The sequence below is a fragment of the Camelina sativa genome, chromosome 18, assembly GCF_000633955.1.
Source record: "Camelina sativa cultivar DH55 chromosome 18, Cs, whole genome shotgun sequence".
In the NCBI taxonomy this organism is placed as follows: domain Eukaryota; kingdom Viridiplantae; phylum Streptophyta; class Magnoliopsida; order Brassicales; family Brassicaceae; genus Camelina; species Camelina sativa.
The window spans coordinates 20,134,782-20,148,497 of NC_025702.1; the positions used below are offsets into that span (position 1 = coordinate 20,134,782).

At 34.2% G+C, this 13,716-nt stretch overlaps 3 protein-coding genes across 6 annotated transcripts; 2 read left to right on the top strand and 1 right to left on the bottom strand.

Annotated features, from left to right (window-relative positions):
* On the top strand, positions 3,890-5,470 carry LOC104762813 (glycosyltransferase-like protein gnt13). Of its 2 annotated transcripts, none has more exons than XM_010486203.2 (3): positions 3,890-4,121; positions 4,651-4,835; positions 4,928-5,470. In XM_010486203.2, the coding sequence occupies exons 2-3, from the start codon at positions 4,755-4,757 to the stop codon at positions 5,387-5,389; spliced, it is 543 nt and encodes a 180-aa protein (XP_010484505.1). In that variant the 5' UTR covers positions 3,890-4,121; positions 4,651-4,754; the 3' UTR covers positions 5,390-5,470. The 2 variants fall into 2 exon arrangements, with proteins under 2 accessions (XP_010484505.1, XP_010484506.1); XM_010486204.2 differs by lacking the exon at positions 3,890-4,121 and adding an exon at positions 4,168-4,473.
* Positions 6,214-10,247, bottom strand: LOC104762814 (BTB/POZ domain-containing protein At5g67385-like). 3 transcript variants are annotated; one of them, XM_010486206.2, is made up of 6 exons: positions 9,351-9,441; positions 8,846-9,245; positions 8,656-8,725; positions 7,957-8,571; positions 7,302-7,829; positions 6,214-6,917 (listed from the first exon to the last, which is right to left on the bottom strand). In XM_010486206.2, the coding sequence occupies exons 2-6, from the start codon at positions 8,899-8,901 to the stop codon at positions 6,375-6,377; spliced, it is 1,812 nt and encodes a 603-aa protein (XP_010484508.1). In that variant the 5' UTR covers positions 8,902-9,245; positions 9,351-9,441; the 3' UTR covers positions 6,214-6,374. The 3 variants fall into 3 exon arrangements, with proteins under 3 accessions (XP_010484508.1, XP_010484509.1, XP_010484507.1); XM_010486207.2 differs by lacking the exons at positions 8,846-9,245; positions 9,351-9,441 and adding an exon at positions 9,661-10,247; XM_010486205.2 differs by lacking the exon at positions 9,351-9,441 and having other exon boundaries at positions 8,846-9,299.
* Positions 10,528-12,939, top strand: LOC104762815 (casein kinase II subunit alpha-1). Its single transcript, XM_010486208.2, has 10 exons — positions 10,528-10,871; positions 11,136-11,265; positions 11,352-11,546; positions 11,632-11,789; positions 11,881-11,971; positions 12,072-12,137; positions 12,216-12,298; positions 12,394-12,457; positions 12,537-12,605; positions 12,707-12,939. Exons 1-10 carry the CDS (start codon positions 10,552-10,554, stop codon positions 12,764-12,766), a joined length of 1,236 nt encoding a protein of 411 aa, XP_010484510.1. The 5' UTR covers positions 10,528-10,551; the 3' UTR covers positions 12,767-12,939.

A 13,716-nucleotide genomic window follows, 5' to 3' on the forward strand; every position in this document is an offset into this window, starting at 1 on the left:
TCTCAACATGTCTCAAAACGAAATTTCCATTTTCTTTAATAAAGTCTCCTAGTAAACACATCTAATAAAATACTCCTAAAAAACACTAGTATTATATGTACATACTACATAGTAATAAATATGAAGTAGTCATTTAACTAAAAAAAAAAAAAAATCTTGATTTAAAAATTTGCAATTGTTAATAAATTTGATAAAAGATTACCTTACAGAATAAGAAGACTAATGTTCAAGTTTCTCTCATAAGAGCTTAATTTATCTGGTTTAGAGCTCATGGTTAGCCGATACACATTTTGAATATATATACATTGAGCTTATACAACATGTACAATATATATGTGCTTATAGATTGGTATATATACATTCATTTTCGTATGCATTTCTGTGTTTATATTATTTCAATAACTAATCAAATCCGAAGGACACAAAGACACGCATGTGTGAAAACACACACGGATATCCATGCGTATAGACTACAAAATACTGTATGATATCGTTAATTTGTTAATACTATCTTTTAATCGAAAAAGACTTACGTAAAAAAAACAAAAGTGAGTATAAAGCGCGTGATCATAGCGTAGGAAGAGGGACAAAACATTATTACTGCAGAAGTCAGTGTTTCGTTTGCTTCAAGAACCTACGAAGGCAGTCTTCACACCTCTCGGAACCAGCGTTGATACTGTAGTATGCGATCACTCCAGAAACACATAAATAATTGATATTTTAGTTGAAAACAACAATTTACGAGGAAGAATGAGCACTCCTCAAACGCGGGCGTTGATCGGACCCACGGCTCCATGCCATTGCCGCTCTTCTCTCCGGCAACGCGTGCCTCTCTCTCTCTCATCCACATTTCGAAGCACGTTTCTTTCTTTATTTTGGTTATAGAAATAAAACTAGTAGCTAGTTGTCACATATTTTATGTTAACACAACAGATGGGTACATATATGTAAATAATGAAATAATTGATATACGGAGTTTGTGGTTAGGTTGATAAATTTAAATGAGAGGTAGATCGAATCGGTAGGCTAGGCTTTTATCTAATTTTAACTTAGCATGCTCGCATAATTATATTTGCTAAATCCCTCTTAATTATGAGATCCAAGAGTTACGATAAAACATTTTTCACAATTTATATATTTATAATGACTGTTCTACCAAATTAAGTGGGGGGGGGTTGAAACACTTATGCTACTTTATATTTCTTAAACCATTCCTTATCGTTAACATATAATTATGATTAGTGAGTTGTAAAGGATTTGACATTGTTTCCCGGTACACATTACATAAGAAATTGACTTTATTTAGAAGATAAATTTAACACAATCACGGCCAACTCTATAGCCATGTCTAGCATTAATTTAAATTTGACATAACATGCAAACTCAACGAGATAATAAAATTTTATTTTAGAAAGAAAAGTCGGTCCAGGAACATTTAATCAGAAAAACTTTTTTCATTATAAATAATATTAAAAACAAATGTGATTATTGCTTAGAGAAGAATTATTTGGTCACTTTTATATGTGTGTGTTTTGTAGATACGGTGGAGATCAGATCCTGTTGGGTCAGTTTTAAGACCTTTAAACAGTTTGAAAGGACATCCTTAACAAAATCCAACGGCTAAGAGCCTAAGATCTCTTTCTCCCCATACTTGGCCGGACCCACGACATGCCACCTATTCTCAGATTCTGATTCGCCCTCTCTCCCTAAATACCAAATTATTCTCCAAAAAGTCTGTTCTAATTATTTTATAATATCTACAAAAAAATTTCACTAATCATACTTCTTTGTATAATACATTTAATTATAATTTTTTTAAGACAACTGGTTTTGTTGATTTGTTAGTCTGGGTTGCATGTGATTCAAGCTCAGCAAGATATAAGATGTTCCCCGTCGCTCTTTATTATATCTTAATCATAATTATTATCGAATCATATTTTTATATACTAGTATTATATAAAGTTTATATTAGATATAAAGTCTCCCGCAACCACTAAATTCACATTTATTTGACAATGTATATACACTCACACACATTCTCGGGGATTTTACCTAAAAAAATATATAAAGCTATAAGAGAAATTCCAAAAAAATTTTGGTATTCATAATAAATAAATAAAGATGATATAAAATATAACTTCAACCACCAATATAAAATTCATGAAGCATAAAACCCCAAGCCATGATTATTATAGTATTATTTCTATATAGGTGAATTTAAATTATGTGGATATGTGATGGATCCGATTGAATCTAGTATTGTCTCATCTGTCAAGCATGTATTTATGTACGCGAATATGTAGACATATATACTTACACATATATAAATGTAAGATATTATTATTATTACTAGGTTTTTAATACATGCTACGCTACGCGTGGATATATTTGATATATTTTGATGAAAACGATATATGATTGATAATAGTAGTAAAATATTATCTTATAAAAAATTTAAATTAGTATTAAGAAAAAAGTTAAATTTTAGATACACAATTTTTTAAAATATAAAAATCAGTTGTGTTATAAATCAAATCTGATAAAAAAAAATCATGAATTTAACTCGACATCCACGCGAGGTAAATTAAACTGATGACCTCACATATTCTAAACCATTTCTTTGACCACCAGGAAAACAAAACAATTTTATTATCATGAATTTAACTTGTTTTCATATTTAATTGATCGCTACCCCCTATATATTTGTGTTTTTTATTCAATGTTTTCTTATTCTTCATATTTTTTCCTGTCATTTCTATTGTCAAATTTTGTGGTAATCGTCATCATTACTTTTACCATCTGGTTCTTCGCTATACTCTTTTTCTTTTTCATCCTCGTCAACTTCTTCACTTTCTTCCACTCAAAAACCTTTTTTAGACTACCACACAACTTATTAATCCATCAAACTCCAAGAACAAAATCATTTCTTTTCTCATTAAAATAAAAATAAGATAAAAAATAAAAAATTAATGAAAAAATATCAACTTAGCTATAAAATCATACACAAAAATATGTTTTACAGCTCATAAGAAATAAAAAGCACAAACGTAGATAAATAAGATAATTTATGTTTTACATAAATATTTATAATATTTAAAACTTTTTAAAGGTTTCGAAATATAAATTTTGAACCTTTTAAAAAGTTTCAATATTTATAATATTTAAAACTTTTCAAATTTAAAAATTATAATATTTAAAAACTTTTAAAAGTTTCAATATTTATAATATTTAAACTTTTAAAAAGTTTCAATATATATAATATTTTAAACTTTTAAAATATATTTAAAAACTTTTTAAAAGCTAAGAACTTTAAATATTAAAACTTTAATTTTTTTAAATATTATAATTTATTTTCTTGAAACTTTTTAAAGTTTTAATTTGATCAAATAAAAAACCGGATCAAACCAAATATACTTTTAAACTTGGACACCTGATAAATCAAGTTTTCTAGCTCATTCGTTGTTGGAAGCATATTAATCTTATTTATACTGGTTCTCAACCATTGTCTACAAATTTACTAGCCGATATGGGATATTGTGAAAATTCTGGATATTTTAGAAATGTTAATTAGTAAAGTGTCTAATCACAATTGGAGGTTTAAAATACTATGTGGAGTCTTTTGGTGCTTGCTCCTACTTTTTATTAGTATAGATTATTATTATTATATAAGGATGTTGTAAGTAAAGCTTCGGTGGAGCTGTGTGAAGAGGTGGAATATGGCATATTTCTCAGAAGAAACGTTTGAAGGCTATTGGCTAAAGACAGTGTTGTTTGGTTTTGGCATGAGTTTGCAACAATCACATTGATTTTTGTGATATGTGTGAAAGAGATGATTAATTAATTAGTTTTAAACAAATGATTACTTAAACCATACTTTTATAATCATTGTATATACTATATACTGTATTAGTGAACTTCGTTTTAAAATAGTTTATCTGCAGTATATATAACTAGGAAGAATGTGACGCACCAATCCATATCTCTTCTCTAAGCTCTCTTAATCATCTGCTTCTCTAAGCTCATTATTCTCTTCTCAAAAGGGAAAAAAAAAATCTCTCTTTAATTTTTCATCATCATCTCCTTCCATCATTTAATCAGCCTCTAAACCTAATTGATTTCAGGTCAGTAACGATAATAATCCCTACTTATTTTCTCTTCTTAATTTGATTTTACTTGAGTGTCGTCATTTCTTCATCAGCTTGTACTATATATATTGATATCTATGTTTCGGATATTAAATTTTATCACCAAAAATTTATATAATTTGGTGTTAGTAGGAGTATTCAGATTGGTTTGGTTCATTTTGATTGAACATATATAGCTCTATTATTATTCCCACCAAACTTGACATCAAGTCTTACTGTGAAAACCACAAAAGTCCTTCAGAAATGTAAAAGAATCTTTATTAATGAAAAGACAAGATTGACATGCGTCTAAGGGAAAGAACACGAACCACCAAATCGGTGTTTGAAAGTACGATATGAGATTTTGTATGTATAGATATATGAAGATATTTTTGTGAATGTTTGCTCAGATTTATAGCATTAGTGGCTAAAAATTTGCAGAATCTAAATCGAGAACTAGCAGCCAAACCTTTTTTTTTTTCTTTTTTTTCTGGTCCCTAATTAACAACTTTCCAAATTTTCACAGGTTTATTACAAAGCGAAGAAGCTCCAAGTTCGTCATATCAAATCTACTTAGAGATATATACATCCTGGATGAAATAAAATCCTGATTTCTTGGAACATCAAAACATGGAGAAGCTTCTTAACCCGTACGATAAGCAGTGCATGAAAATGGCTATGCTTAAACACGAAGAAACTTTCAAGCAACAGGTAATTTAATTAGAAGATTCTGATCCATTTCATATTTACGTCACACATACATGTTAAGATTAATATATATAGTTCTTGATTACATTTTTCAGGTATATGAACTTCATAGGTTATATCAAGTCCAGAAGATATTAATGAAGAACATGGAGATCAATAAATTGAGTACCAAAGGAAATAATAATGTAAACTCAGGACTAGGAACGTTCATCAGAAGAGTTGACCATGAGATTGACCGGCCGGCTAATTTCCCCGGTGGTAATAATAATAATAACATAGAGATTATGGATGAGAGTGAGATCGAGTTAACGCTTGGTCCGTCGTGTTACGGTGATGGTGATTTGATGAGGATGAGCAAGAAGAAGAAGAAGAACTCTTCACCGGAGATGATGATGGACGGAAATCTAAACTCTGGTCGCCGGAGTTTCTCTTCTTCTTCGACAGGATCAAGTAATAATAACAACAACAACAACAATCTTGAAGAGCAAGTGAGAATAATGAAACATCAGAAGCAGAAGCAGCCATGGCTTCAGGCATTGACCTTGAATGTTATCTGATAATTAATTATATTAATTTTTAACTGTATTCTGAAATAGATTTGCATCTTTCTTCTAAAAAAAAAAATTAGTAGTTTAATTTTTATTTCCTGATGAGAGTGTTTTACATGCCTCTTTTCTCAGGTGATTTTTTTTTTTTTTTTTGCTTTTTTTAAAATGCTTATCAGTAATTTGCTTCTTTACTACTTCTTTTAGGTTTCTTGTAAATAAGATCAAAATATTAATGTATTATTGTTTTCGAAGATAATATATTAATCATTTTCGAGCTCGAGTTTATCATACGAAGTATATATATCTATAAAAATGTTCAATCTTTAGCTTTAAACACACACATAAAAAGGAGAAACAAAGTAAATAGTTTTTTTTTTTTGGGTCAGCAAAATTGAATTATTATGAATAAGAAAATAATAATAGAGGAGAAGTTATAAAAGGGACCAATGATGAAATTAGTTATGGGACAAGAACATGCAATATCTGCTGGCATGTTCCCTTCAGGCTTCAAGCATCACCTACTTCCCCTGTTTTAATTCTGATTTATAAATATTTTTTTTATAAATGCAAAAGCTATTAGTATTACTTTATTTCATACATGACCCCACGATCTTGTTTGATCATCATCAGCTTTAGAATCCCAAGTTCTCTGAATCTGTGATCTATTATACTCATCACTATCAGTGATAAGTTCCACATATAAAGTTTATACATTAATAATTGTATGTATGTATCTAAACAGTGTGTGTTAACCTTCACATATTGATATCATTGTATTTTTTTCTTGCAAAATTGTGATTTTCTTTCAAAACTACTTTCAGGATCGTTTAGAATATTTCTTGAAAAAAACATTACCAGCTTTATGTACAAAAAAACATCAAAACACACACAAAAATATCAAATGCTGACAAGTAGGAAAAAAATAAATCCTTGAATCAGAATTTAGAAGTCCCAACAAAAAATTAAACATATATGTGTGTATATTATATGGTTTTCAAGAAATAGAGTGTCTCCGATCTTTGGGTGGTTTGGTTCTGCCTCTACCGCTGTATGGCGTGATGCCAAAAGGGTTTAGCTTTCCGAGTTTTCTTGAAACAGAGTTTATGAATGACTTTCTTGGCAATGGAGGCTTATCCATGGAAGCAGTTGAGATTGGTGAATTTGGATTGGTGCTGATGGTTGATGAAGATGATTTCTTGTCACTCTCTTTCTCAAACTCTTTAAGCTTCATTTTCATTTTGAGAAGTTCCAACTTCAAGTCCTGGTTTTCGCGTTTAAGCTTGGAGAGTTCGTCGTTGTAGGAGCTGAGTTTGGGAGGAAGGACAGCTGCTGCTGGTGGAGGTGGGGCTGGAGAATCTGAGTCGTTAGTGACTTCTCCTCGTAGACGTTGTTGTTCGTAGTAAAGGACTTGAACAATGGTCTGAACGGGGAGACGATCATTCTGAGCTGCATGAGCGCAGGCTTCTCGCGATAGTTTTTGACAATCCATTAAGCTGCACACTTTCTTCCTCTCTACATCACTCATATTCGGGTGCGCCTGCAAGAAAAAACATAGTTGTTCACCAGAGATCTCTTAAAAATTTCCAAAATCTCTTAAAGATAATGGGAAGTTGATCATCTCCTTAACCACAAGATTTCAAGTGAGGTTTAACTCTCGAGTCTTGAGTAATAGGAAAAATGGTAATTACTTTCCTTGAACACAAGGTATATATATGCTCAGAAAATGGGTTGCCATCCATATTTGCTAATGATAAGTCTTTATCAGTTTCAGGAATTTAATTGTCATAATTATATGAAAATATAAGTATCTATCAGTTTCAGGACCACTTTATGCAAATGTCAAAACATTTACCAGTTTTTGTATCCAGTATATGATCAATATATTGCAAATGAATGTAAATGTTTACTAACTTAATATTACCTTAAGGTAGATGTCGACGGCTCGATACATGCCATCTTCAGTAACCCTAGACTGTTCAGGAATAAGTTCAGCTAAACCGATGAATTTCTGCAAGCTCACATTTCTATCAGAAGCAATTTCAGCCATATAATTCTCCAACAATTTACCAACACGTTCCATATCACCAGCAAGATCAACACCATTGTTGCTTATGCGGACTCCTTCAACTTCAAACTCGAGATAATTCATGAGAATGCGTTGAACAGTGTCTGTATCAAACAAAGAGTGATCTCCAGTGAATGAATAAGAAGGAATCAAGAGATCGTCGAGCACTGCTTGTCCTAATTGTAATCCCATTCTCTTTTCCAAGTCAAGTCTACAAGCAACCGTTGTTTCAAGGTATATCGCTGCACGTAGAAGCATCGAGAGAAAGCTAACGGACATTGCGTTTTTCTCTCGAGGGAGAAGGCTTACGATTGTTTCAAGAATCACTCTTTTCTCGTGTTCTTGTTTTGGTTCGATCTTCTTCATTCCTTTCCCGAAAATCTCCTGCATTTGCAAAGAAAAAGATAAAACAACTTTTTATGGATCTTTCTATGTAACTAATTTATGGAACTTCAACAAAAGAGAAGACTCAACCGAACCAAAATGGTATGTGTGTTTGTAGGAAACTCACCAACCCTCGAAGAGATTTCTGAGCATACAGCATAAGCACTGGACCAAGTCCATACTGCTTAAACCCTCTAGCCATCATTGCGATCAGTACACGTTGAAACGAATCAATCCTAAGAACCGTTAAGTCTTCAGCCCACCAATCAACCACAGGCTGCTTGCTCTGTTGCTGGACCACAACCTCATTGTTACCACTATTACTTGAAGAAGGACTGCAAAAGTGGCTCTCTTGACAGGTCATATAAGCAATCGCATCAATGCAACGGCTCACGAGTTTCACTCTTTCAGCAGTGGGCAACAATTCCTCTGATTTATGCAAGACTGTGATTGAACTCGATAAGCTCTTGAGAGCTACTTCGTTCAAGTAAGCTTCAGCTCTTACAACGAGATTTTCCACAGAGTGTTCGTCTGTCATCTCTAGATACTCTGCTGCACATCGCAGCATGGCAATGTTCTCTGTGCTCATATCAAAGTTAATGCCATAGCAGAACTTAGCCGCTAGCTCGAATGCTTCAGAGCCTCCGGGGATATCCAGGATTTTTATAACGGAGGAATCTGAATCTTTGTTTGATCCCGACATAAGTTTCTTGATAAACCCACATTTTGACAAGAGTGGAAACTGCAAGATTCGGAGAGAGAATGGGATCATGTCATTGGCTTTACATCGTAGAGATTGATCGGTAAATATAGATCTAGCAACTACCTTGTGCAGTGAAAACGAAGCTTCTCCAACATGAACGGTGACATCACTAGAGACTTCCTGAGAAGAAATCCTGAAACGATGCAAAAACAAGAGTAGATTGTTACGTTTTATCACAAAGAAAAGAAGGTTCCGTAGCTCGAAAGAAAGATGGATTGAGAAACTAAATAAATTTAAAAAGAAAATGAGAAACCATTCACTGGTTCTCTTCATGGCTGAGGACAAAAGATCTTTCTTCTTTGCTGACATATTACGAACACTTAGGTGGTAGAAACTTCTCACTCAAGAAATTCACCATGGAACACTATTTCAAGTCCAACTCATGAAGAAGACGTGCCGTAACGTACTAAAAGAGAGAATAAGATCAAGCAAAAGAGCTTCTTCTTCTCTAATAATTGTGACCAAACAGAGAACCCAAATTCCCCAAACAAAGAAAACCACAAACTACCCCTTACCACCGAGAGGAATGAAGGGTAATTATGTAATTCTCATGGAGAGTACAAGATAGAGCGTCTGTCTACGGAGGGAGTGTATGTGGTAAAGGATTGGTTTAAATTTTTTTAGAAGAGTCCAAGTGGATCAGGCACACACATCTTTCAGACCAAAACAAAAAATTCCAAAAGAGAAAGAAAAAATAAGTATTGATTCCTCTCCACAAATGTATATATATCTCTTACAAATACAATATATAGTGTTACCTGGTAAGTAGAAGAGAGGGTACGAGTATAATAAGTAAGCTGCCGAATCTTGGTTTTGTGACCGAACATGAATGAGATAGGATATTTGTCCCTACAAAGAGTCATATCATCTTTAAATTCTTCCTCTTTTTTTTCTGATAATTGAAGTCACTATATGCCTCAACATTTTGATTGAGACTCAACTCAATCTTGCAATAAATGGAGTCGCTGAATAATATAAAACGTCCTCAACGAAAAATTCAAAATTTCCAAATAGTTGAGGTAATAAAAACAGAGAATGATGGTACATAGAGTCTGAGTTTTTTTTTACCTCTAGTTGTTTTCATGGCTTGGTCAGTTTCACTTCCTCCATTATTTGCCTCAGGTCTTAACTCTTCCGAATAAGTAAAGATGACAAAATCTTCTTCCTGAGTCCTCAACATTGAAATCAACCAATTCAAGATCAAGTTATCTGATGTTAACACTTGTAGACTCCCACACTATATGTTGACCTCTCTTCATCCATCCACATGCCATCGAGATGTCTCAAAATGTCTAATTTCTAATAAAGAACCCTGCATCAACTTCTTGAAAACAACCATGGCGTAATCTTCGGGCGTATCTATGACTAGGACAAATTAGCTGTCACATTTGTCGGAAAAAGAACTCATTGATAGTGATAGAATTCTGCTAAAATCTTTAAATGGCTTTGTCGCATCCCCTTCAGTTCTTAATCTTGCGCAGATGAAATCGTGGGGACGACACAAATACAAAAGCTTCCACCTTTTACTTCTCTCCGAACTTTTTTTTTGCCCATTATTGCAATCTTTCTCGAGAATTAGCACCATAATCACAGACCCACCGATCTAAACCTCGCTTATTGCAAATTCCGAAATCGAAATTCAGAAATTTTTCACAAGATCGAGAATACAAAATTTCCCTAATTCCCCAATTGAAAAACCCTAACATTGATTATGAGCGAGTGGACTAAGTAAATTGGGCCATAAAGCCCAGTATGTCAGGCCTTTTTTGGTAAATTTAATTGGCGCAATTTCAAAAACTACGCAAACCCCCTAACATTAAGTATGAGCGAGTGGACCCAATAAATTGGGCCATGAAGCCCAGTATTTCAGGCCTTTTTGGTAAATTTAATTGGCGCAATTATACAAAAACTACGCAAAAGAAAAAGGAAATCAGAATCTGGTGCGGAAGAGCGTAGTGAATGATAAATACGCTATTCTTCTTCTTCTCCTTCTTCGAATCTCCTCTTCGACGTTTCTTGTTAGTGTGCGCCGTCTTAACCTTACGTGCGCCGTTGGCGCACTCTCCTATCTTACGCTCATCTGTCTTCACCCCCACAGCGAAATCTGTCTCGGACGTTTCCGGTAGTACTCCGATCGATCGAATCGATCCAGATTCTCTCGTCGAGATCTCTGATTTTAACCAGACGGAGGTGATGTCAAAAGCTCGTGTTTACACCGACGTTAACGTGATTCGACCCAAGGATTATTGGGATTACGAGTCGCTCATTGTTCAATGGGGGTAAGATTGTTGAAACCCTAGAATTAGCCGTACGGATACTGGTTTTCATGTTGTAATCAGCTGAATTGGTACTTGAAAAGGACTAATAATCGATTTTTTCTATGGTTTTTTTCAGTGAATTTGATGTTCAGTTTGCTCTGGATTTGCTTCTAGATTAAGCTAAATCTAATGAAATTGATTCATCTTATGCAAAAACTTTGCTTTTTATCTAAAAGATGAATTTGGTTTTAGGTAAAGTTTTGATCTTGTTCTTTGCTCTCTCAGGGAGCAAGATGATTATGAGGTAGTAAGGAAGGTCGGGCGTGGAAAATACAGTGAAGTTTTCGAAGGTGTTAATGTGAACAGCAAGGAGAAGTGCATAATCAAAATCCTCAAACCTGTTAAGAAAAAGAAGGTGACCTTTTTTTCCAGTGTTTTGGATTTGATTTGTTTGGATATTTGAGGTTGTTTCTTGAATTTTCTATTGATCTTTTTCTGTAGATAAGAAGAGAGATTAAGATACTCCAGAACCTATGCGGTGGGCCAAATATTGTCAAGCTGTTTGATGTTGTTAGAGATCAACATTCGAAAACTCCTAGCCTTATATTTGAATATGTTAACAGTACAGACTTCAAAGTTCTGTATCCTACTTTGACTGACTACGACATTCGTTACTATATATATGAGCTGTTGAAGGTAACCATGTGGTATCGGTTGGATTATAATTATTAAGTGATCCATTTGACTACGTACTTACATTTCTTTCGACTACTTGTTGTAGGCACTGGATTTCTGCCATTCACAAGGAATAATGCACAGAGATGTCAAGCCTCACAATGTTATGATTGACCATGAGCTGCGTAAGCTTCGTCTTATAGATTGGGGTCTCGCTGAGTTTTACCACCCTGGAAAAGAGTATAATGTCCGTGTTGCCTCAAGGTATGGTTTTACTTTATATATACCCTTTTATCTCATTATTTCGCGGTAGCCAAGCTTCACTGTGATGTTTATCTCTCCTAATGTGTACCAGATACTTTAAGGGACCTGAACTTCTCGTGGACTTACAAGACTATGACTATTCGTTGGATATGTGGAGCCTTGGTTGTATGTTTGCTGGGATGGTGAGTGCATGATGTAACATTTGGAGGACGTTCCTTTTTTTCTCAATATAGTTATTTTGCTGATCTGATTTATTACCTAATTCTTCTTTCCTTGTATTAGATATTCCGTAAGGAACCATTCTTCTATGGCCATGACAATCAGGATCAACTAGTAAAAATCGCCAAGGTATAACTTATCTCAGTATTAGAATTTGGCAGATCTCCCATTTCCGTTTTTATCATGAATTTTCCTTCTTATTTACAGGTACTTGGGACCGATGAATTGAACGCTTATCTGAACAAGTATCAGTTAGAACTTGAGCCACAACTCGAAGCACAAGTTGGACGGTACGTGCTACTTAAGAATTATAATAGTTATTTTGTAATACTGAGATAAAAGCTAAGAATTGTATTAATTTGGTTGAATGGAACACAACACACAGGCATAGCAGGAAACCTTGGTCCAAATTCATCAACGCAGACAATCAGCATTTAATCTCACCCGAGGTTTACTCATTTTCTTGATTCCTTTGTATAGAAAATGGTTTAGTAGGGTTTTAACGTGTTATGGTCTTAAACCGTGCAGGCGATTGATTTCCTCGACAAGCTGCTCCGGTATGATCATCAAGACAGATTAACTGCAAAAGAAGCCATGGTACGTATGCTTCAGAGAACAAATAAGAAGCCGCGTTTTGTTTTTTTAATCACATGTTAGAGGTGAATTAATAATAATGCGCTTTGTTGATTTGATGACAGGGACACGCATACTTCGCCCAAGTTAGGGCAGCAGAAACCAGCAGAATGAGAAGTCAATGAAACTCAGAGATACGTCTGTAAAACTTTCTGGTGATGAAGATGATGTAAATCTTTTCTTCGAGTATTATTAAATCAAGGTGATGTTTCTTCTACAATTTGTCTGAGTATTGAATATCTGAATCGTCTTATATTTTAAATATATTTATGACGGATTGTATGTTGTTATTTAAGTATGTAAACTGTCGTACATTTATATCAAAAAAAAAAGAAAAAAAAATCAAAGCAGGTAAAAACTTGATCGGAAACTCACATATTAGCTCGGATGAATTAATAAAAATATAAAATACATCTGCAACAAGACATTCAAATCGAAAGTTTGATAATATGGTATAGAGAAAATATACGTACGTTTGGAAAATGTGGTTTTGGGCTCCTCGTTTTGTTATATTAAAAAGACGCTTATAAATTGGGCCTGAGTGGCCCAGATAGTTACTATATCACTGAGACTCCGAGAGACAGAGGGAGAGAGGCTCGTGGAAACACGAGAGGATGCGTACAAGGGAGCATGTGCCACGTGGCGGGAGAGAGACGCTACAAGTCTCAGAAGAAACCAAACTAAAAAACAGAATATTATTATTTCTGGCTGTGTGTTGTTTGCGGTGGTTCAGGTGCTCTGCTCCACTTACCTTTAATCTTCAATCAAACAACGGTACTCTCTCAGGAATAGAGAATCAGATAGGGAGCACAATGCTCAGGTTAATCGCTAGTTACCCTCTGATTCCCAAGAAACCCCACCGGGTCTGTAACAATAGCGGTAAGTTCGGGAGTTACTATGATTCTTCATCGATCGTCAGATATGGCGGAATCGGCAACGATGGTAAGAAGCAGCAGCTTCTTCTAAACGTTACAGTGAAAGCAGTGGAAGACAAAGGTAATAATGGAGGTGGAAGCATGAGTTTCTCTGGACAAAGCTGGGATCCTAGTTCCGAGATTGAAGTTCCTTCAGACCA